Source organism: Rhincodon typus, chromosome 8, assembly GCF_021869965.1.
Source record: "Rhincodon typus isolate 14 chromosome 8, sRhiTyp1.1, whole genome shotgun sequence".
Classification (NCBI taxonomy): Eukaryota; Metazoa; Chordata; class Chondrichthyes; order Orectolobiformes; family Rhincodontidae; genus Rhincodon; species Rhincodon typus.
The window spans coordinates 46235286-46257912 of NC_063339.1; the positions used below are offsets into that span (position 1 = coordinate 46235286).

The 22627-nt window shown below is 38.5% G+C and overlaps 1 protein-coding gene across 2 annotated transcripts in view; it reads left to right on the forward strand.

Annotated features, from left to right (window-relative positions):
* The window catches only part of arid4a (AT rich interactive domain 4A (RBP1-like)), a 150143-nt gene that overhangs the window by 114846 nt on the left and 12670 nt on the right, over positions 1-22627 (forward strand). For both annotated transcript variants that reach the window (XM_048600280.1, XM_048600281.1), the window contains exons 15-20: positions 7166-7370; positions 9141-9409; positions 10130-10348; positions 13050-13134; positions 19134-19329; positions 19724-19786. In XM_048600280.1, the coding sequence (XP_048456237.1) occupies positions 7166-7370; positions 9141-9409; positions 10130-10348; positions 13050-13134; positions 19134-19329; positions 19724-19786 (1037 nt within the window). The remainder of the gene's footprint in view (positions 1-7165; positions 7371-9140; positions 9410-10129; positions 10349-13049; positions 13135-19133; positions 19330-19723; positions 19787-22627) is intronic.

A 22627-nucleotide genomic window follows, 5' to 3' on the forward strand; every position in this document is an offset into this window, starting at 1 on the left:
AAGCATTTCTGTGCCAAGGCTGTTGGTGCAAGTTAAAGGACCATGCTGTGCCTCATTTCCTGACTCCTGCCCAAGAACTCTCTATCACCGACAAGGCACAAGTCAGGGATGTGAGGAGTATTCTGTTTTTGCCAGGATAGCAAGATCTGTAGCAACAAACAGAAAGCTTAGCACTATTGTGGATGAGGACAAAGCTGTCTGCTTGACAACTTGTGATCTACAGGTGTAAACGTCCACCCTATATTCAATTAGTCTTGTGTAGTTAACGGTGTACAATTTATATGATACACTGAAGCAACTGGCTAAAACTTCACAGCAGAAACCTGTGAACTCCATCACTGCAAGGACCACAGCAACAAGTGGATGGAAACACTACTTACTCCCAAGGTGTATGCCGTCCTGACTTATATACATATATCTCCTTTCCATAATTCTTGGTATGTCAAAATCCTGAGACACACTTCGTAGCATTACGGGAACACCTTCACTAAGAACAACCACCACAACTTTCTTAACTGTAAATAGTTATGGGCAAAAATGCCAGCCCTGCTATTGAAACCCATGTGTAGAAAATAATTTAAAAACAAGAATTTTCAATATAACCTATTTTCAATATAACCGATATAATATAAATATTATATTATATAATATAATATGTTTTATTTTGTTTTTAGGAACACCAGTAGATGAATAAATGAACAAAAGCAATGACTTAGATTCGTCTGTAGCTGTAGCCAAACTGTCCATCTTAGGAATATAGAAGTTATGACAAGTTGTGTCTGAGAAGCTAAACTGCAAAATAAGCACTATATGCATCTCTAAGTATTAATTTTGATATAGCAGCTTGCTGATAGCTCTCCTGAATAGTCTCTGGCTTAGCTATCGACTTGCTTTGCTTCTGACAGGCCTATCAATTTGAATATAATAAATAACTCTATCTTAAGTAAGATCTTGAGTCAAGGGAAATTTCAACATTTTCCCTTTACTTGAACTGATTGGCCTAGCTTCTCTTTTGGATAATTAGGCTGGTATGGAATCTATTTCTGAAAATGCACAAGCTCGGAGGTTTTCTGAGAGTAAACCAGAAGTATCACAATGTAAAGAAGCCAGTGATGTATCATAGACTAACATCAACGGAAATTCCTGTTAGTTTTGATTGGTGTGAGGCATATAGATTTATTGTGTTTTTGGACTTTTCTGTGCCATGGAGCTGTGTGTGTCTTGGTAAGCATTTGCCTGGATGACTAGCTCCAAAAACACTAAAGTAGCTCAATACCATCCAGGACAACACAGCCTGTTTGGCTCTCCATCCAACACCTTAAACATTCATTCCCTTTACATTCAGCACTCCGAGATCATGAGATTATCTGTTTCTTTTGTCTCTGGCTATGGCTTCCCTTTTAAGTATGGAGGTGCAGTACCTGAAGGTAGATAAAAAAAACATCTCTTCCAGTTGATTTAATGAACCTGAAATTCAATTGTATTAAGTGTTAAGGACTAATTTTAATTTTTTTTTGTATGAACAAAATATTCTCCTATTGGATAGCAGACAAGTGAGCTGTAGATCTGTTTGTGTTTAGGTCAGTTCCCACAATTTCTGTTGGTTTCCTAGGTTCAGTTTGAACTTTGGCATTGATGCGTAATTTCTAAGTGTGATGCAGTACAACATCAAGGTAAATGGGGTGGAAATAATTATAATGGAAGCATTAGGATCCTCTTGCGATGTGTGGCTCAGTAATAGTTGTTCGCTGTTTGAAATGCTTGTCTTTCCGTAGTACTGTCTGAGTATTTGATGGACCAATGCCAATAAAAAACAAAAGAGCACAAGCCTTAAGAATTTACAGCATATACTTGAATTGGACTTTCTATTTGCATTTTCAGCAGTCTCTAGTTTTATTTTTCATTCACCAGTATGTACATTTTAAATCTTAATCTGTCTTTGCAATTTCCCTTCCAGTGGTGTTTCTCGTGCTTGAATTTTTTTTTCGACTAAAAATAATATTGCCCCAATTTCTATTATTTTTCTATAGATCTGGAATGGCTAATCACAATTAGTTTGATGTCTTCGATTCGAGTTTCCACACCTTTTGAAGATACTGAAATTGCATCGATAATCCTTATCACTGAGATCCTTGTCCACACCTCCCTTTTTCCGGCTTCCCTTACTTTTTCCTCCCTCTTATGACCGTCTTCAAACAGGTGTCCTGTGTGGTCCACTTTTTATACCACACTTTTCTCTCCTGATGCAGTCCATGTTCATCATTTATTGTTGATTGGCATAATTCAAACAAATTATTGCTTGTATAACCACAGCAAAGAGATTTGGCTGTGCCTCTCTGCCTCTTTGATCGAACCCATGGCTTTCACCTGTATCTTCAGCTGCCTAAATGACAGCAAATCCTAGATAAGCTATATTGAAAGGAACTTGATAGCAAGCATTCCTCAATTACTCAGTATTTGTGTTTGTTTCCCTAAATTCTATCTACATCCTGATCTACAAGAAATCTCAGGCTAGGTCCATAGGTTAAGTCCTTCTCAGATACCATACAGATACTCTGCTAGAACCTGAGCTCACTTTCCTATCTTGACCAGTGAAGTTATTTTGTTGTCTCCAGAAAATTACTTCACTTGACCTGATCACTTGACCTAATTCACATTAGGCTGGAACCTCCTATTTCTGTTGTTGCTGATATTTGTTTTTGCACACCTCATTAACTAACTGAAACAGTCACAGTCCACGGATAGGGGATAGTCTATTTAGGACTGAGATGAGAAATTTCTTCAACCAGAGAACGATGCGCCTGTGGAATTTTCAGCCACAGCAAGCATTTTGAGGCTACAACATGGAATGCTTTCAAGAAGGAGTTAGATATGGTTATTAGGGCTAAAAAGATTAAAGTGTATGGGAAGAAACCGGGAATAGGGTTTTAAGTTGAATGATCCTCAATGATAAGTTGAATGGCAGAGCCGGCTTTAAGGGTTGAAACGTGTACTCTTTTCTATATTTCTAATCCAGAAAGCTGCGGTTTTGTCTTTTTCTCCATTGAGACATTTGTTTTTCCCTGACCTTCAGTGCTGCAGAGAACCACGTATGAATTACAACTTTTAAGATCATAAAAATGCTCCTGAATTTGTCAAAGGCATATGAAACCTTGATGTCAAACACAGGAAGAGGCCAAAAGGGTGAAACCTTGGCCAAAGAGATGGATTTTACAAAACATCTGAAAAAATAAGCGAGAGAGAGACAGATGAGAGGATTTAGGAAGTTTAATTCAAGAAAGTAGAACCTAGGCAGCCAAAGATAAGTATTGAGATGACTGTAACCTTCAAATGCACAAGAACACAGAAGAATGGAGAAGGGCGTAGAGGAGGTTACAAAATATGTGAAAGGATGCAATCAGGGAAGAATTTGAGCATAGGAATGAAAATTTTAAATTCAGAATAGTGGACCTTGAGCCAACATGGACTAGTGAAAGCTAGTGATGGGCAAATATGACTTTGAATGGGAACATACAGTTTTGGATGAGCTGATATTTGTAGAGGGAGGAGAATGGGGGAGCGGGGGGCAGGGGGGGTGGGGTGTCAGCCAGCTAATCATTCACATAAGACAGTTTTAAGGTGACAAATGGTATGAATGAGGGTTCCAGAAACAAAGAAACTTACATAGCAGGTGGAGACTCCATGTCAGAAAAGCCATCCAAAAGTGCAGAGAAGTTGAATCAGTTGAGACAACTGAGGATGTGCTCTCTGCATCCCTGTAAAAGCTAATATCGTTGCTTTGGATGATGTAGCCAATGGATAAACAATAGACAAAAAGTGAAGACCAAGTTGGGATCCTTAGATTCTGTGAAAAAGTGTGGCCAGTGAAGGTGCTTTGTCTGCAATTGTATTGTTAAAATTTGAACCAAACAAGGGCAGTTTCACAGTTGGACAATGAGCAAGTGGCTTTGAAGGAGGATTCTGTGATATGTGTTGCAAGTTCAAGGGAGCAATCGTAATCAGCCATTGAAATTGTTTGGTGCTGTGAGAGCAATAGAGACCTAATTGGAGGGATTCGAACAATATCATGACTCTCATCCTCAATTGTAAAATTTTCCCATAATATTCTGCCTCCGTATCTTTGCAATTTTCTCCAATCAGATGACCTTGCAAATTCCCTCAACATTTTACTTCCACCAGTTAAGATCTTATTTCTCAGTTTTACCATTAACTTAAATGGTAGAAAGTTCAGTGCATTGTGCAAGCATGTTAGTGGTATCTGATTAAAGTATTATTCTTTTTAAAGTTGCTGATGAAATTAAGTAAAATTTTACTTGTTCAAATTTCAAATATATTATCATTCTGCTAAGACATTGGGATCAGCATGATAAAACAAGTGGTGACAATTAATTTTTCTATCCTGGAACTCTTCAATCAGAAAAGCAATTGATCTAATCAGATACAATGCAATGAAAGACCTTCTCATCTTTCAGATCCAGGCCTACTCAAGAGTTGCCTTCTGAAAGCATTGCAGTATTTCCAATAAGGATTTTGTCTCTTTCCCTGAAACTGCTCTTGATAGATCTGAATTTCATCACAATCTGCTGCAACCTTTCGAATAAGAACATTTTTTAAAAATCATTTATTCAGATTTGCTAGTTTTTAAAATTTATCCCAGATATTTTTAAAAATACAGCTCTAAGAATATTTGGACATATGTTCCTTGTGTTGGATGTAAAATAAAGAAGTGTCATATAGATGACCACCTCTGACTGAAATTAATACCACAGAATCATAGAGTGAAATATATAATTTTAATTTACTGTGTCATCACTTGCAATCACTCACTAACAAGTATGATTGTCTACCTAGGAAATTCTATGGCACTGGTTCTGTGGGTTCTTGCTTGGCTGATGGGCCCAATCTTAATACCACATCTCCAACTACATATTTGCTGTTTTTGGGAGGTGAAATTGGTTCTTGCTTTCTGAGGTTCCTTTCCTGTACTTTCTGTGACCAGTGGGTGCCCTTGAAGAATTGTATCCCTTCATAAAGGAGGTTCCTGCAAGTCAGTTTCTTCTAAGCAAAGGTCTTCCAGGCATTGCTATCTATGTTGATTGGCTTGAGGTAAACCTTCAAGGAGTCTTTGAAAACCTCTCGTTCGAGTGCCTTCCTTGAACTGGGCAAAGAAGATATACTTTGGCAGTCGGCCCTCAGGCTGGTTTTGGGTGATCATGGCCTTGATGCTGGTGCTATTGGCTCCTTCAGCAATGCTGATATTAGTACACGTGTCCTGTCAGCTAATGCAGAGAACCCTTCTCAAACAGTGTTCTCCAGAGCCTTGGAGTGACATAGTCCTAGGTTCGGAGCAATGTAGAAAAGTCGGAAGGATGACTGCCTGATATACAAGGTATCAGTATGGATGTCACAATCCTTGAAAACTCTCATCCTTAGGCATCTGAATTGGATGCAGTGTTAGGTTTCCACATTGATATCAGCCTTGGATGAGTGGTGGCTCCCAGGTAGCAGAAATGTTCCACATTTTGGGAGGATTTCTCCATTGACCTTAACAGAGGGATGGGCCAGAACTTGCCCTGAGACAGGTTGGTAAAGGATTAGAGTCGTCTTGAGGTTCAGGCTGAGACAAATCCCCTGCGAAGGCATTAAGCAAGGCTTGAAGATTCTCTTCCAGGACAGCAGAGATGACGTAATCTGCAGAATAAAGTTTCACATGATGTTAATGTCTTTTGCTTAGAACCATGAAATGATACAGCATTGAAGACTCCCATTCCACCCACCTTGTTCATGCCAACCCAAAGATACTCAAATGCCCTTTCTAATCACATCTTCCTGCACCTAAGGTGCAAATCCAGTAACTTCCTAAAAGAGTTTAGGGTCTCTGCCTTCCCCACCAACTCAGGTGGAGAATTCCAAACACACACCACATGCTTTGTACAGAAGTTTTTCCTTGCGTCCCCTCTAGTCCATCTGCCACTTCGCTTGAATCTATGACCCCTGCCAAGGGACAGGTTCCTTCTGTCTAATCTATCTCTACCCCTCACAATTTTGTATATTTCAATCATGTCACCCCTCAGCATTTTCTGTTCCAAGGAAAACCATCCCAACCTTCCCAAACTCCCCATGTAGCTACAATTCTCTAGCCTTAGTAACATTCTACTAAATCTTGTCTGCACTCTCTCCAGAACAATTATGTCCTTCCTATAACATGGTGACCAGAACTGCACACGGTGTGGCATCACCGGTGTCTTATACAGTTTCGTCATTATATCCCTTCTTGGATTTCAACTGGTTGAGGTTGAAAAGTTTTCCATGCATTCTCTAGATATTGAGCATACTGCTGGAAAGCTCGTTGGCAAGATGAAAGATAGGGTGCTTGACTCTTGCCTTGATCTTAAAATATTCTGACATATTACCAATGGTGACGACAGTCACCGATGTCTTGTTGTGGAGGAGACAGTGGATGTCGATGAACTTCTCTGGACAGCAGCCTTTGAGAGCAGCATCCATAGCACTTTCTGATTGAGTGAGTCAGCGAAGGCCAAGTAAAGTGGTTGGTGTTTGAAAAAATCTACAAACATAGAACAGTACAGCACAGGAACAGGCCTTTCAGCGTCGACCTTGATGCCATTCTGAACTAATCCCATCTGCCAGCACGTGGTCTGTATCCCTGTATTCCCAGCCTGTTCATATTGTCGCTAGCATTTCTCTTAGAATTGTCAGGTAATGAAAATCATGCCCATAGTTCTACAGTTGGTGGGAAATTGCACTGGCTTTGCAGAAGGATTACTTAAGAGACTGGGAGAAAGTGCCTAGTAAGGATTTGGCTGATGATCTTCCTAGCAATGGAGAGTAGGTAAATTCCTTGGCAGTTCTCACAGTCCACTTCATCATCTTTCTTGAAAATGGTGCCCATGGCAGCATCCCTGAGATCAATGGGATTTCTTCTTTGTCCCAGATTTTCAGGAACAGTCAATAGACATTTTTTTTAAATGAATAAAAGTTGTATTGCAGAGCTAGTTGAGATGATACTGTGGTTTTTCTTTTTTCCGAAACAATTTAGGCATTACTCTTGACTTCCTACATGTCAATGTTTTTGTGTAATTGAATCTAATTATATTGAATGGCAACATCAGATGTCTGCTATTTCTTTTTCTCTGCATCCTAGGTACTTGTATGGGTTTGAAGAATACTGCCGCGCAGCTGACCTTCGCTTCAGGACTATTCATCATATGGAACCTATTAGAAAACCAGTGGAGATAGACGAAAAGAATGGGACATGTGATCCAAAGCAAGCATCTACCACGTTAGATGATGAAAAAAGCGATGACACTGAAAATGAGAAAGAGGAAAAAGAAGTACGATCTCCAAGAGTAAGTAGTTCTCTACCTTGAAACTAATTGCAGTGGTGCTTTGAGAACATTGTGAAAGTTAAACATTGAATTTTCTTTGCTATTTTCTATGCAGCATCAATATTGCTTCAGAGTCATCAGCAGCTAATGTACAGTTTCAAGTGAAGATCACAATGGTGTTGCTGCACACCTTTTACATTTTGCTTGAAAGTATAATGGTATTATTGTTGTGAATTGTCTGAAATTGCTTAATGTGATCTGGATTTAAGTGAAGGCTGTGGGATAGTGACAGTATCACAGGATTAATAATCTAGAGTCTAACACGAATACTATGGTGTCATAGATTCAAATTCCACTGGCAACTGACGGAATTTAAACTCACTTAACAAATCTGGAACATTAAACTAGTCTCAGTAAAATTATCAAACCACTGTCATTAAAACCTACCTGGTCTGGCCTGCATAGATCCACAGCAGTGTGGTTGACCCTTAATTGACTTCTGAAATGGCCTCGTAAATTGCTCAATTCATGGGCAGTTAGGGAAGGGCAATAAATATGGCTTTGCCAGCGATGCCCACATCTCATGAAAGGCTACTGGAAAAAAGCTGTCTTTCCGATCATGGATTTAATCTGATCAGTCTCCACAGGGAGAAGAAAATTCATAGTAGTTCATCTAAAATATTTTAGATAGCACTAACCACCTTGTGGTAACTCTTTCGAATTTATTTAGCTGCATAGTACATGGCAAGATAAAAACCACAACTTACAATCTATCAATAGTATTCTGCACACACAAGATAAATTACAAATGGCATCAAGGAAAGAGATCAAGACATGTTAATTCCTTGAAAACTGGCCAACAAATTGAAGAATTTTTCTTGTTTCTGTGAATTGGATACTTCTATACTACCTATTGACTGAATCAAGAGCTGTAATCTGGAGACCTGAAAGGCAATTACCTTTGAAATAGAATTTTGCATGAATGGCACAGTAAATTTTCAAATTTTGTATCCTATCATAAGAACCGAAGAAATTTGCAGAAAAATGTTGCTTTGATGTTTCATCTCCTGATCACTATTCAGTATATCGTTAATAATATCTGTTAGAATAAGTGCTTATGGGTTTTACTCATTGGGTTACTGGAGGAACTCTCAAGATATTGTAGAAAAGGATTGAATTAACAAAATCTACAGAATGCACTGATTGCAATAAGAAAAATGATGAAATAACAATCTGTTTGTCTGCTAGAAACTCAAAACTTCATATGATTGTGCATTTAGATCTTTGAATCACATCTTGGGAGACGATAAGCCTGTTTTTGTAATGAGCAATGTCTTCTGTCTAACACCACCACAACTGCAATGTGTTACTGGTATTTTATATTTCTAAATGTGAGGAGCTTAATATGAACCTACAATGACAGCAATTGTGAAAAATGCTGTTACTTTCTGCCATATTTATTCCCAAACAATACTGACTACTATCCAATCCAGTTTCTTGATAACACATTTTATAGAGATTTCAAATCATTTTCGAGTTCTTGACGTCTGCTTGTTGAATGTTGTGTTTAACAATATGGAAACATTAAGTACGAATGGCTTGATAATCAGGATGCATATTTCAATAATTCCTAAGCATATGCCACATAAGTATTATGTTTGAAGAGCTTTATCGTCCCGACCTGTGTTAAAATGTACCCACCTGGAATAGAAAACTGAATATTTTTGCTAAACACACTGCTATTTTAATTTTAATTTGAAGCTTGAGTTTAGCTAAACTATCTTACTTTAGGGTCGGAGGAGAAATGCAACACCAGCCAAAAAAGAAGTCAAAGAAATAAAAAAAGAAAAGATGAATGAAGAAACTAATAATGAAAACAAAGAAGTTAAGGAGGATTCCAAGAAACAGGAAAAGGAGGCAGACACAGGACAGTTGAAAAATGTGTCCACGCCCAAAAACAGAGCAGAGAAGATCAAGAAAGAAGAGTCTGAAAAAGATTCTGAGGAAGAGGATGAAGGTGATGATGATGCAGAAGAGGACCACAAGGATATACAAAAGAAGTATGTATTTCATTTTTTTTTTTAAAATAAGAGCCTTAATTATACAGCACTGTTAATTTTGCATATAATTTGTAAATAAAAACCATGTGTTATACAAACAAACCTCCATGTAACAAGATGTGTGGTTTATGAACAGTGCTCGGGTCGCAATCGTGCGATAGAGAATTTATGCTTTACAGAACATAAAATGCTGCTTGAATCTCCCTGAATTTAAATGAATATTCTTGCTGAAAGTAACTGGAAATACATAGTAGTATCTACTGAAGGCAAGGTTTAAGTGATTAGACAAACAAGGTAAAAAAACTTCGTTTTAATTTTTACTACTTTTCACATCTTCAGAATGTCCCAAAACATTTAGGCCACGAATTTCTTTAATGCCAACAGAATGTTGCAGCCAGTTTATGTTAGGTCCCACAAATGATGGTTACAATTTACATGTGCATCTGATTTGGCAGTGTTTATAGGATGCATTTTCTAAGAAACAAATGCACTGAGGATGATACGGGATACTGAGACTTGTTGCATTGCACACATCCTTGATGAAACTTAGACACTTTCTGATCCAGATGGCTCAGTATGCAAGTTTGGATGGTACATTTAGCAATGCTGCCATAGAGAAGATCCACACTAAACTTAGCATAATTTCTAAAACTTTTTAAAAGCTCTGTCTCTTAATTCTTAAATTTTTTTTCTTTATTGCTTGCTTTTCTCATTAAAAAGGGAAGAGATTGAAAATAAAGAGGAGGAAGACGATGAGGAGGAGGAGGAGGAGGAGGAGGAAGGTGATGATGAATTTGAAAGATTTCCTTCTGGAACCAAGGTTAAAGTAAAATATGGACGTGGAAAGAATCAGAAAATCTATGAAGCCAATATTAGAAACTCTGAAGTTGATGATGGAGAGGTTGTCTATTTAGTACATTACTATGGTTGGAATACAAGGTAAAAGAGTTGACTTGACAAACTGTTGCAGTTATTGTACTGACTCTGTCTATTTGTTTGGCTACTGTTTGTTTTTAAAAGTAATTTCAAATAACAAAACTTGATTGTACAAAATGATGGCCATCAGTACTACAGATCCAAAAATGTAATACTGTTTCTCTATTTTTTTAAATAAGGTAGTACATGCTTCATTTTATCTGGAATCTAAATTTTTTTAAGGAAATGTCCTGAAATGGCAGGTTTTCCTGTTGTCACACTGTTACACAATTCCGTCAGAAACTCATTAGTTGCTGGAATATTGCAAAAAAAAAAGTGTAAGCAGTTACATCTAATGAAAGTTCTGAATGTAGTCTATGATTAAGACTCTCCTTAAACATGATGATTAAACTGTGAAGACATCAAATCAACATTGTACACATCAGGCACAGCATGTTAGAAAAATGAATGCAATCAATTTTCAATTTTTATTTTATTTTTCAATTTTTAGTGCACTGAGACCATAAAGCGAAAGTTCATTCAGATCTCACTGAAGAGAAACACAAATATATGGTCATAAAAAAAAAATCCAGGTCCTAATGCACCTCAAGTTGTTGGTTGAGTTTTTTAACTTGTTCATAATTTGCATAAATAAATTGGGCATATGTCATTCACAGATTTCTTCCATCTATTACATTGAAAATCTGCATTTAGGCCATCATTTTGATGGACGCTTTCAAGAAAATTGAGACCATTCTGGCTACTTATTTTACCATGCTTTTTTCCACAGCTTTGTCCAGGCAAGTTAATTAGGGAAAAATGGATGTAGTCCATTTACATTCAGTCTTGGGTTTTTGTTTGGTTCCTAGGGACACCTTTCCTTTCGTGTTTGGCCTGTCTGGTGCCATGTTTTAATTCTGGATTTGGATGGGTAATAGGCAAGGTGCATTTTTTTTTAAAAAAAAGTCTTTGATGGGATTTAATGTTGTTAATGAGGCCAACATTTGTTGCCCAACCCATCCTAACTAAGGAGAATGTTGCAGTCAGAATGGTCAAGGACACAATCTAACCTTGACATGAGGACCAAAAAATGTCCAAAATGTACATAGCTGTGTGTAGTTAAGCACTCATCAAATTGTGGAAAAGATGTTTAAGGAACAAATTTGTAGGGAAATTACAAGCGCAAGAGTTATAATACTAGCAATGGGGAGGTTTTAATTACATGAGTGTAAACTGGGATCATACTCATGTAAAGGACAAAGAGCTGCAAGAGCATGTAAGAGAACTTTTCACAGTAGTATGTTTCAAGTCCAACAAGAAAGAAGGCATTATTGCACCTCATTCTTGGAAATAGGATGGGTCAAGCGGCTCATGTATTGGAGGAAGATTTGGAGTTGGTAATCATTTTAATGTTTAGGTTAACTATGGAAAAGGACAATGAACAATTCAGAATAAGAAAAATTAATTAGGGGAAAAACCAACATCAACAGGGTAAAAATGGATCTGACCCAGATAAATTAGAAACAGGTTTGTAGATAGGACTATAACTGAACAGTGGTTACCTTTTAAAGAAGTGTTAGTTTGGGTTTTAGTGAGGCTTCATTCACAAAAAGTGGTTTGGTAGGATAAGCAAGTCTAGAGCTTCCTGAATGATAGAAGAGATAGAGATTAAGGTGAAGCAGGAAGAGTGTACGTGTGATAGACATCAGGGTCGATAAACAATTGAAAACTAGACTAAGTATAGACTAAGGTTCAGAAGAGCTGTTGTGGCATAGTGGTAATGTCCCAGTCTTTGAGCCACAAGGTCTGGGTTCAAATCCCACTTGCTCCAGACGTAAGTCATAACACACCTGAATGGATTGCCTACCAGAGGATACACATTTAAGGTAGTTGACAAAAGACACAAAAGTGTCAGTAGCAACTGGTTGGGATGTGAAATGCACTGTTTGTGGTGGAGGCAGGTTCAGCCAAAAGTTTCAAAAAGGAATTGGATCATTATTTGAAATAGAGAAATGTGCACAGCTATGAGGAGAAAATGGGTTGTGATGAATTTGATGAATTGCTCATGCCAAGAGCTGTCATAGACAGGCTGCATGATCTCTCCCTGTGCCGGAAATGTTCTATGATTCTATGAATTTGGAAGTTGGTGTCTTCCTTTTCCAATATTGCAGTTCTCTGCATTGATCTTTCAAATCAACTCGTTTCCCATGCATTTATTGGCATCGTTGTTTTTCATGCTGTCTGACTGGATAAGGGTGAACTCCAACGTGAGCAAAAAGTAAAGATGCATTTGTTAGATGTGGAAAGGGGGGATCTGTGCAAAAAAAAGCTAATTTACATGGCTGGATCTGGGGTATGTTACTTCTGTTTATCTCAGCTTCTGATGCCAAACTTTGACTTGAATAGGTTTCTTGCTTTGCTTATGGTTTGACTTCAAATTACTTTGTTGCTATCTTGGGGAGTTCGTTGAGCAATTGTCTAGTTGTAAATGGTTTGATTTATCTGGACCATTTTTTTTTTGCAACACAACTGTTCATATTTGCTTTTAGTCATGTTTGGAGATATGCTGCATTGTTTTCTTTTTTTAAATAGAATTCTTTCTTTAAATGGAATTATTTTCACATTAAGTATTTTGTCAAGGTTCTGACCTGCCCATTTCTAAATGCTGCATTTGGTTAAAATGTTGGGAAGTTTTGAAAAGCATAAGATTTCCCATTTCTTTCAGGTATGATGAATGGGTAAAAGGTGATAGGATTCTCTGGCCTTCAGAAAGAGGCGCGCCAAAGGGAAAACATAGAAGAAAATTAAAGGTACCAAATAAGTTGGATTTTTATACACTAATTCTTGACATGTTGTTTGCATCATAAAGTAGGAAAGTCAATAATGTTGACAAGGGAGATGACCCATGTAAGCCAAATGTTCAATGGCTGTTAATGGTTGCAAAATTGCATTCTACCTTGTATTTGAGGGATTGTCCAATAAAACACTCATGGAGGTATTGTTTTCATTGCAACTTCCAGTGTTTGGGATAGAAACAGAAATGCTGGAGAGACTCGGCAAGCCTAGCAGCATCTGTGAGGAAAGAGAACAGAGTTCATGCTTTGAGTCCATGTGACTAATTTTTGGAAGAAGAATCATTTTGATTTGAAACATTAGTTCTGTTTCTCTCACCACAGATACTGCCAGACCTGCTGAATTTCTCTGGCACTTTTGTTGTTATTTCAGATCTCCATGATTTGCAGCTCTTTGCTTTTATTCCTTTTCCCTCACGGGAAGTATGAAAATAGGATTTGGCTATTCAGTTACATTATAGGTAGTTGATATGTACCTGCCTTTAATCCATATTATGTTATCTTTCTAGACTATCTGCCAAGTTCTATCAAATAGACTTTCAATCTGACATAGTTAAAAGATTTAAAGCAATCATTTAAAATAGTTCCATCGTAGTAGGTGTATATATAACATACATGTGAAATATATGGTATCTACTACAAATCTGAATTACATCTAAATTATAGCTCAATAAAATTGCTGGTCCAAAGTAGGAGCATTAAATTGAGAAGTGGTTACACTTCTGTATTTTCAAATCCATAAAATAAACTGACTGAAAATTTGATATAATGACATGAAAATTAGGTGAGTTCTATGAAGACCTTGGAGTACATCTCATTAGTGTGACAGTCAGGCAAAGATTAAATTCTACACCCTTGATCTCTCAGAAAATAGTTTTTACGGAGCCTTATTCCACTTTCTTGTAGGCATGATTTTCAAGACAAAACTGCTCAAATTTCAGTAGAGATGAATGTGGGAATTGAAATAGTTAAAATTGATGGAGATACAGATGTTTGGACAAATTAAAAAGACGCTACACTAATTGTATTGTATCACGGGCTGTAACTTGGTGGGTTCATCACACACCATGATGACAACAAGTCCTTTGTGCAGTTCTGATCAACACTGAAAATAAACAGGGGTGATGAGCAAATTTGCCCCAAAATCCCCACATCAGCCTTGGAAATTCACTAACTGGGGCATCTGATTGGAGAAATGTCACTCCATAAACAATAAAAGGAAATACTGACAAGTACTCCTTCAATTACAAGCTGCTTTGGCTTAGATTTAGGAAAAGGCTATCACGAATAAAATTCAGCAGAGAAACAAACTGAATGGAGAAGTTGCAAATAGTGCACATAGCTTCCTGTGCTGGAATGTATCAGGAAAATGATGATTGGGAGTGGTAGAAGGAGCAAGTGCCAGAAGCTGAGATCCAGAATTGGGGGCCAAAGGCTGGGGTCAGGAGCAACCTTTTTGTTGATACCAGAATGAGGATTGGGTAGCCATCTTTTTGCTGAGGTTGCTGTCTGCCTGCTGGGACTGGGAGGATTGTGAGAAGGCTGCAGGAGGAATATGGCTAGTGGTTGTGGGTGAGGGGTGAAATGAGGAGACTGTGGGAAACTGGGGACTGCACAGGAAATGTGGGAAGGTGAGGAGACTGCAAGGGCTTTAGGTGAGGACAGCAACAGGGATTCAGGAGAAATTGCAAGGATGTTGAGAGGATGGGACAGAAGAGAGTCAGGACAAATGAGGCTAGGTGAAGCCAGAAGATGAGGTGCTTGAGAGGGAACTGAGTGAGAGTGGGGAGGTTAGGAGGTAAGCTGGAAGTGAATAGCGGGGAGCGGGGGTAGCAGGGAGGCTGCAAGGGATCTGGAGACTGGGGGAAGCAGAGGCTGCAGAGGGTGAGGTAAAGAGAGGGAAGCTGTAAAGAAGAAGGAACAGTTTCAATGAAAAAAACACATGGGTAAGTAGGAGCTAGGAAACCTTGAAATCGCTGAGATGATGAATTATTACAAGTGAATATAGCATCTTTAGTTTAAGGTTGCAAATGTTCAGGAGCTATCTGGGTAAAATGTAGTAGTTTATTATTGTAATGAGCAATATGTTAGTTGTTCGCTTCAAATGTGAAACCTAGATTTGAAATGCAGTGGAAAGAATAGCAACTGCCTGGTTAAAATATTCTAGCTTCACGCATATGCGATAGAAACACTGACTGTGACCTCCTTAGTCTGCAGAAGGTGTGTTTAATGTGACAACTTTCTGTGTGCAGAAGTAGCAGCAGCTGTTTTTTGTTTCTAACCTATGCCTGTTTACTTGTGTCACACTAAATACTGTTACGCAGGAGATTAATAGTTTCCTTGTGTGTCTTGACTTTAGAAAGGCATGCTGCTAAGCTCTGCAATACTGTTCTATGTTAAGTTTAATGAGATTGATAGTTATTGAGGATAATGATCAATTTTTCTAATCCTACTTCTAAGAATCTTGATAACCTATATATCGACACAGACACAGAAAGGAATATTACACGCAAGAAAGGTAGCCCCTGAAATCCAGGCCCTCAAGAGGAGCCATTAAAAAGTGACCTGTTTAAGAGTATAAGAAATAGGAGCAGGAGTAGGATAAGCATTGCTCTGCCATCCAATAAGGTTATACTTGATCTGCCCAGGTTTCAACTCCTCAGAAATTAATTTATTGAGAAGGTGGAAATTTCTAGTGTGTAGCAACTAGAGACATTGGAAAAAACAGCATCTCAGAAGGCCATTTGACCCATCATGCCCACTCTGGTTCAATTATCTATTGCAAATCGCCTGTCTTTTCCCCATATCCCTGCACACCAATTCTATGCTCAGTGAACCTACCTCCACCACGTGTGCAGGCAATACTAATAACTTGGAATGTGAAAAAGCTTTTTCTTACATCATATTTGTTTCTTTTGCACGTCACTTTAAATTTATGCTCTTTCATTCTCTTTTCTTTTATGAACAGGAACAGCTTCTCCCTATCTACTCTGCTCATGACTTTAAAAACCTCAATTAAATCTCCTTTTGACCTTCTTTCCAAGGAGAACAGTGTGACTTCTTCAATTTATCCTCATAAACTGAAGTTTCTTATTCTAGGCACCAATTTATAAGTTGCTTCTTCATTCTGTCCAATGTATTTGCATCTTTCCTACAATGTGTGCCACAACTGTATACACTACCAGAAGGATTAAGAATATAGCAGAAAACATGCACTGAAGAGACCATTTGATTTGTTTATATATGCTTTTATTCAAAAACAATTAATCCTCAGTTTATGCCACATTTTTTCACTCCACTGCTCCAGTCCTAGTCCAATAAAAGATTGTGGGTTCAAGCCCAATTAAAACTTTGTCAGCCTAGCTTACATTATTAATCTTAACACCTGAGGAAGTACTTGTTGCTAAGGTGTTAGTTTTCAGATAAGATGTTAAAGTGAGGTCATGAGGCATTGTGCTAAGTTTGCAGATGACCTAAAGATAGGTGGAGGGACATATAGTGTTGAGGAAGTGGAGAGGCTGTAGAAAGACTCGGACAGGCTAGGAGAGTAGGCAAAGAAACGGCAGATGGAATACAATGTGGGAAAGTGTGAGGTTATGCACTTGGGTAGCAAGAATAGAGACTTAGACTATTTTATACATGGGAAAAAGCCGAAGCACAAAGGGACTTAGGAGTCCTACTTGAGGATTCTCTTAAAGTTAACGTGCGGGCTCAGTTGGCAGTTAGGAAAGCAAATACAGTATTAATGGTCATTTCAAGAAGGCTAGGATGCAAAAACAGGGATGCATTGCTGAGGCTGTGTAAAACTCTGGTCATACCACTTTTGGAACATTGTCAGAAGTTTTGCGCCCCATATTTAAGCAAAGTTGTCTTTGTAGGATCCAGGGGAGGTTTGCAAGAAGGGCTTGTCATATGAGGAGAGGCTGAGGACTCTGGGTATGTACTTGATAAAATTTAGAAAGGGGAGGAGGGCGTCTTATTGGAACTTACATGATACTGAGAGGATTGGATAGACTAGACATGGAGGAGATGTTTCTACTAGTAGGAGAGACTATGCACAGCCTCAAAGAAGAGATGACCCTTTAGAACTGAGATGAGGGGGACTTTCTTCAGCCAGATGATGGCAAATCTGTGGAATACATTGCCACAGAAGGCTGTAGAGGCCAAGTCATTGAGTGTATTTAAGGCAGAGATAGATTGGTTCTTGAGTGGTAAAGGGATCAAAGTTTATGGGGAGTGGGTGAGAGAATGGGCTTGAGAAACATATTAACCATGATCGAATTTTGGTGCAGACTCAATGGGCTGAATGGCCTAATTCTGCTCGTTTATCTTGTGGTCTTATGTATGCCTTCTTAAGTTATTCTAAAAGCCCTACTGGAAGAACACTGGCAACCACTGACAACTGAGAAAAGTACTCCCATAAATAATCCTCATCCCCTCATTCGCCAAAGGCAATCATGTACTTCGGTAAGAAGAACGTTGAAAGATATAAAATACGGGATACAATTCAACAGGGCATGCAGGAGCAGGTACATATGTGGACAGCTCATTGAAGGTATCAGGACACATGGAGAGAGTAGTTAATGAAGCATACGTTTATTTATTGACAGGACCATGGAATATATAAGCAAGGAGGTATGGTTGAACTTGTGCAAAGATACTTGTTAGACCTCATCGGGAGTGTTCTGTATAGTTGAGGAAACCACATAGGAAAGATGTGAACATATTACAGAGAGTTCAGAAATGATTTACAAATATGATTTCAGGAATGAGAAACTTCAGTGGCGAATATAGATTGAAGAAGTTGGGGCTGTTCTATCTAGAGAGAAGAAAGCGGAGAGGAGATTTGAAAGTGGGGTGGATAGAGTAAATGGGAAGAAGATGTTCCCCCTTGTGAAACGAGGATGAACAAGAGGGCATGGATTTAAAGTATTAAAGCAAAAGAAGTAAGGGCAATGTGAGAAAAAGAACTTTTCCACAGAGCTAGTAATCAGTGTATGGAACGCAAAGAATGGAACTGTGGTGGAGGCAGCTTCAATGAGGCATTTAAGAGGGTGTCATATGATTGTTTGAATAGAAATAGTGTGTAAAATTATTGGGGAAAAAGCAGGAGATTGGCAATAATGGGGTTTAAAAAGCTCATGCAGGCCTAATGGGCCAAATGGTCTCTTTCCATGCAGTAACGATTCTGTGGCTTAAAATTCCATTCATAATTAAACTTTCTCATTGTTCACTTCTTAAAAAATCTCTTGAAGTATTTAAAAAGAATCCAGGGTAGATTATAGAAGTCACTGCAACAAAGAGTCATTGAGGTAGCTAGCATAGGCAAATTATAGGCAAATCCAGATAATGGATGACATGACGAAAGGTGGGAGTTAGTTTTTAAACAATGGCATACACATGTTGAGTAGAATGCCTTCTTGGATTGCTGTAAATACTATGTATTGCAGATAGACTTTCACTTCTGTGTATTTTCAAATCAAGTGACTTGGTTTCATGTACTTCCTTCATTTGATTCTTTGGATACTAAAATATGATGCCTTTTAAACGAATGCACCAAATCCTGTTTACTCATTGATCTGCATTGGTTCCTGGTTCTCCAGCATTCCAAATTTAAAGCTTTTAGCCTTTTTTGGGCTCATGACCTCCAGCTCAACATTTTTGAGATTTCTGCACTCTTATCATTCTGGTGTTGTACACATCCTACGGACATATCCCTCCACTGTTGGTGACTGTGCCTTCAGCTGTCAAAGTCCTAAGCTGTGAAATTCCTTCCTGTCTCTGTCTCCTTCAGGGTGTCCCATAAAAACTGTCTTTTTCAGAAAGCTTTTAGTCACCTTTCCTAGCATTTTCATTTGTGACTTGATGTCAGATTTTGGAATATTTTACTGTGTAAAAAGCACAATACAACTGAAAGTTATTCTGGAGGTAGTAATTTCAATATTTTCAAAATGCAGAATAAACAAGATCATGAAAAGAAAGATGATGACAAACAAAGTAAATCAAAACGTGGGCGTCCTAGTCTGAAGTCTCCACCAACCACCAATTCTCAGCGTAGTTTATCCAGAACTCCAGGTAATGAGGGGAAATGTGGAACAAGGAATATGAGGAATAATACATCTGATTCCTCCCCTCTTCTCAATGGAGTAGAAGGTATGCAATTGTATGTTGCATTTTACTGCTTTTTTTTTTGCTCCTTGGTTTTGAGTAATATGTTTGATAATAGGTGTTATACCATATTGTATCCACAGAACCATTGCACTATGGTTTATAGGCTCTGATTTTAACCTTATGCTTGCAAAATCATTCATCTCTAATATGCAAATAGTTACAACTCCAAATGTAAAATTGCATGGTACAAATGTTTGACTTTTTGGGAATCTGCTGTTAAATAATACTGTGTAATTTTGAAGTTGCATTGAATTGATTTCTCATCCTAGTTTGTTTTTTAATTGGTAAACATACTTTGGTCTTTTAGGTTCATGTACATTTTAATCAAATGTATATGTTTGCTAAAGGCTTAACTTTTGATGTTTGCTTCTTTCAGGTCTTCCTCGAAGGCGCACCAGGCGTAGCTCTGGGATGTATGATTCCGACAAATTGTCAAATGGTACAGATAATTAGCTATTAACTTGAACTATTAGTTATCTTGTATACCAGTAAATTAGATGACCAACATCTGTCCCAGTTATGATTTTTATTATGGGCTGCTCATGTTCATTTCCCAAATTTGCACCACATTTCTTCAGGATGAATTTGAAACACAAATGATAATAACTAGGTTTTCACAAGAACCAGAGCCATTCAGCCAGCCTCTTGAGTCTGATGTCTCTGTGAAAATATGGCTGATCTGTATCTTCATTCAGCTTCCTTTGCTCTGTCCTCCTTTTGTGTCCTGAGCTTGTAACTATTGACCAGTCTTCAATTTTACGTGATTAATTAAGCTAGTGTCCACTGCATTTTGTACAAAAGTGTTTGTTAATCCTACCACCCTTTGCATGAAGAGATGTTTCTTAATTACTGTTCTGAATAGTCCACTTCTGATTTTAAGTTGCATCACCTTGCCCTCGACTCCTGAGATTTGCTAATACATATGGGCTCACAGGTTATTTTTGTCATATGTTTCTGACCTATGAGTTTACCAGATGATTGTGAGAATCCTAGGTTGAAGGACTGACAGCTGATGAGAACAGGTTGCTATGTGTAATATCACAGACTCTTTTCCCATGAAAGAAAGGAATTAAAACACCGAGTACTTCAAACCACCGAGTTCTTCATCTGCCTGTAGCTTTGTATGCTATTTGTATTGCATTACTATACAGTGAGTGTCCATTATAATGCAAAGTTTGGGGCCCAAAAGGTTAAACCATATTATAACTGATGACCTGCCTGCTCACACTTCCGGTCAACTGTAAACGAGTTAAAATTACCATTTCTATGTGGTAATTATAAACTAAATTGTTTGCTTATCATCATTTTCATTGGTGCTTGCTATGAAATGATACTTGTATCTTAGAGAAAGTTTTAATTTTTACTTCCATTCTGTTTCTCTGAACTGTGCTAAGATTGCTTTTTTTATTTATAGCACATTGAGTGACATTTCACTGACTTCATTTTAGTTAAAGGAACAGAAACTTGGGACTCAATGAATGCTTGTGAAAATGATCTAGCATCACTGATCTAGATGATGAAAGGTTTGATTTTGAATAATGTTGTTTAAGATAAATACTTCCATTGTCCAAGAAGGGTTTTACTGAATCAATAATTGCAAGTGAAATCTAATTAACTCTCCCACGCCCAGCTTAAGTAGTGGCCAATTTTTTCTGTTACTTGAGGAAGGATGTTGGAATAAAACTAGTTTACTGTCAGCACTGAGCTCAACGCTGAACTCAGAAGTTAAAGAACAAAACTTTCGCAAGAAGATACTGAGTAGAGGTTTGCAATCTGGCGTGTGTCAAATCCATTGTAGCTGGGCTTCAACTGTGTTTTTTTTCATCTATGCGATGTGGGCACTACTGACAAGGCTAGCATTTATTGCCATTCCTAGTAGTCATTGAACTGAATTGATTCTCTCAGCCACTTCAGAGGGCAGTTTAGCGTTGCCTAGATTGCTGTGGGTCTGGTGTCACAGGTAGTATGGACAGGCAAGGACAACAGGTTTTCTTCCCTAAAGGACATTCGTGAACCAGGTAGATTCATTAATAAAAGTGATTTTCTTTTTTTTCATGAATTGAATATTTGAATTGTGATGGCTGTCTTCTTGGAGCCATGAGGGACGTAGTGAGACCAGCAGTGAGGATAAAGGTGGGATAGATGCAAATGGAGGAAGCAAAGCTAGAAGTATGGAGAAAAGTGGGACAAAGGCAGTGGGAACACAACAAGGGAGCAAATGGTTGGAGCAAGACAGGAAGTAGGAACAAAGGTGAGACAGATGCAGCAGGGATGCAGCAATGCCCGCAGTGGGTTGGATGCAGCAGGAACATAGTGAGTCCAGCAACCAGTTCCTGCAAAAACAGCAAAACCTGCTGCTACAGCAAGCCACATTCTTCACAAACGGACAAACAAATCCTCCCTTCCATGCCTGATGTGCACTCTTAATATCACAATTCAAGCTCTTGGGCTTCCCTTCATCAATGATGTCATGGATAGAAAGGCTCCAACTTTCCCATCGCACTTTTGATTTGACCATTTACCTACCTGCGTCCCTGTGACCTCATACGTTGCGTTAGCTCCTGATGGTGGTGGCGGCACCTGCTGCTCTCTCACTACATCTGTCCTGCCTTTATCCCCACAGCTGGTCCAATCCATCCCTCTGCTTCCTCACCACTGTTGGCCTTGCTCCAATTATTGATGTGGAGCACCCAGTCTGCTTCAATAACAACCCACAGTCGAAACAGTACTGTGGGCTCCTAAGATAGGGTGATTTAAGAGTAACAACATTGTCTTTTAATCCTCATCTGTGCAGTGAAGCCTGTTGCTGGATAAAGACCTTGGTCGAACTGTGTTACAATCTGTGTGCAACAGTAACTTTATAGTTAAAGATCCCATACCCAGGCCCCTTCAACCCCTCAAAATGAAATTTGGGACCTGGAAATCCGGACCCTCAAGAACAACTCCAGCAGCTAAAAACCTGACAGATACAGTGCAACCATAGCTCATAAACCACAACACTATGACATTGATTTCATTGCCCTGATGGAGACACAATGAGCAGGAGAACGTCAACACGAAAACATGGTGACAGTTACATGCTAGGGAAGGGTAAATCTGAGCACCAATGCTCCATGGCATTGATTTCACTATAAAGAAACAAGCTAGTTAACTGTTTCAGTGAGTCCATCCTACTGGGTAAGTAAGCTCATGACACTTCGGCTCACTTCATCCAGAAACTACACCTCAGTCATCGGTACGTATGCTCCAACCCTAGAAACAATGGATAAGGCCAGAAAGG